The sequence below is a fragment of the Helianthus annuus genome, chromosome 17, assembly GCF_002127325.2.
Source record: "Helianthus annuus cultivar XRQ/B chromosome 17, HanXRQr2.0-SUNRISE, whole genome shotgun sequence".
NCBI lineage: Eukaryota > Viridiplantae > Streptophyta > Magnoliopsida > Asterales > Asteraceae > Helianthus > Helianthus annuus.
In genome coordinates, this window is record NC_035449.2 from 8,292,311 (window position 1) to 8,293,919 (window position 1,609).

Below are 1,609 nucleotides of genomic sequence, written 5' to 3' on the forward strand. Positions count from 1 at the left end.
AGTGACATGTGTATTTTGATCATTTAATAAAGTGAAATACAAAAGCTTTTAAACAGCGGGGTTTGAAAAAAGGGGTCTTGAAACAGGGATTAAAAGGAAATTCCATATTAAAAAATAGTATTTTCTTTGGGTGCGACCGGATTTACATTAAAACCATATAAATAAGCAACAACTTTGTGCTTAGGTAGGTTGTAACTTCAGCTTTGGGTGTTTCCCAAAAAAAAAATTACATCTACTAGGTTCTCCACCACAAAACCCTCTTTCTTCAAAAATATCATATACCCTGTGTCTTTGAGCATTCTTTCATCTTCCCTACCAAAAAAAACCTTCTTTTAGAAGAGATATCACATCTGTGATGTCTTCTTCATCTCACCCAGCCACAAGTACATGCACAATCGACTTCATCAATCTCACTGAGTACAAATCCAAGATCATCGTCGACAACCCATCTCCGGCTAGCCTCCCTAATCCGACAATTATGACCGGCACCGATTCATACCAACAGTTGACACTAAGTTATGGATCCTTTTTCTCGCCGTGGTCGTCGTCCACTGCTTCCGCCCAGGTGAGTGAATTGAAACCCTAACAATCTTGTCTCATTGATTGAGAGTGAATTGTTTGATTTTTGGTTGTTTATTGTGACTGAAAGTGGTAGTGAATTTTGTGTTTTGGAAATCAAATATGGTTTTCTTCCAATAGGTTTGGTGGGATTGAAAAAGTCCCAACATGCTTGAATCGTGAACTAACTGAAAGGAAGCATGAAATTATACCTCTTGACAGGTGACATACGGAACTTCACTAATGTGTTGTTGCGATTAAACATTTTGTAACGGGAAACTTACCTTGCTCTATTTTACTTTAAGGGTTATATTTTTGTCTCTGTGTTTCGGCTTTGATAGGCATGGGAGAATTAACATGCCTGATGCATTCTTTATCCGACAATCATGTAAGTTTTGATAAATTAAGGGTTTTTGTTATTCAGTACCAAATGTTCGATGAATTGAGTTTGTTTGAAGCATGTTTTATTGTAATGTTCGTGGTTTTGGATTGGTTGAGTACGGTTTGGGGTGTTGTTTGGATCGTATTTTGTAGGGAAACAATGTACATGCTCTTGGGGATTCAGCCGACCCATGGGGGTAAGTACAAGTTATGTTTTAAATAACTTTTTTATGCTCAAAATGTTGATGTTAGTTAAGATGAATCCTTTCGCAAACAAAAAAGAGGTGTTCTAATTGTAAATTGTATTTCTAAAAAGAAAAATGGCATCATAATTGCAGGTGCTTTTTTTAGGGAATCGGAATTAGTGAAAGAAGGAATTGGAATTAGTTCCACTAGAAAATTATGAGGTCTTTGGTTTATATATAGTTCAAGGAATTTGGTGAAAGCATTAAGGAGTTTATTAATGAAGAAATTGGTGATGGCATGTAAGATGCCATGGTAATACTTCGTGTACTTACCTTCGTTGTTTATTGAAACTGACTAAAATTTTGTTTTTGTTCTTTAAAATGTCAGCTATACTTTTTTCCTTGCTTTGTGGACAAAGTAAAAGGTCTAGACTGGAGGATCATGTACATGGTGAAAATCTAATCCTAACTAGCAAGAGTTTGCA

The 1,609-nt window shown here is 35.9% G+C and overlaps 1 protein-coding gene across 2 annotated transcripts; it reads left to right on the forward strand.

Annotated features, from left to right (window-relative positions):
- The first annotated feature begins 455 nt into the window (after positions 1–455).
- On the forward strand, positions 456–1,363 carry LOC110922899. Of its 2 annotated transcripts, none has more exons than XM_022167095.2 (5): positions 456–565; positions 700–780; positions 900–946; positions 1,047–1,136; positions 1,278–1,363. In XM_022167095.2, exons 1-5 carry the CDS (start codon positions 519–521, stop codon positions 1,343–1,345), a joined length of 333 nt encoding a protein of 110 aa, XP_022022787.1. In that variant the 5' UTR covers positions 456–518; the 3' UTR covers positions 1,346–1,363. The 2 variants fall into 2 exon arrangements, with proteins under 2 accessions (XP_022022787.1, XP_022022788.1); XM_022167096.2 differs by having other exon boundaries at positions 1,093–1,136.
- The last annotated feature ends 246 nt before the right edge of the window (positions 1,364–1,609 follow it).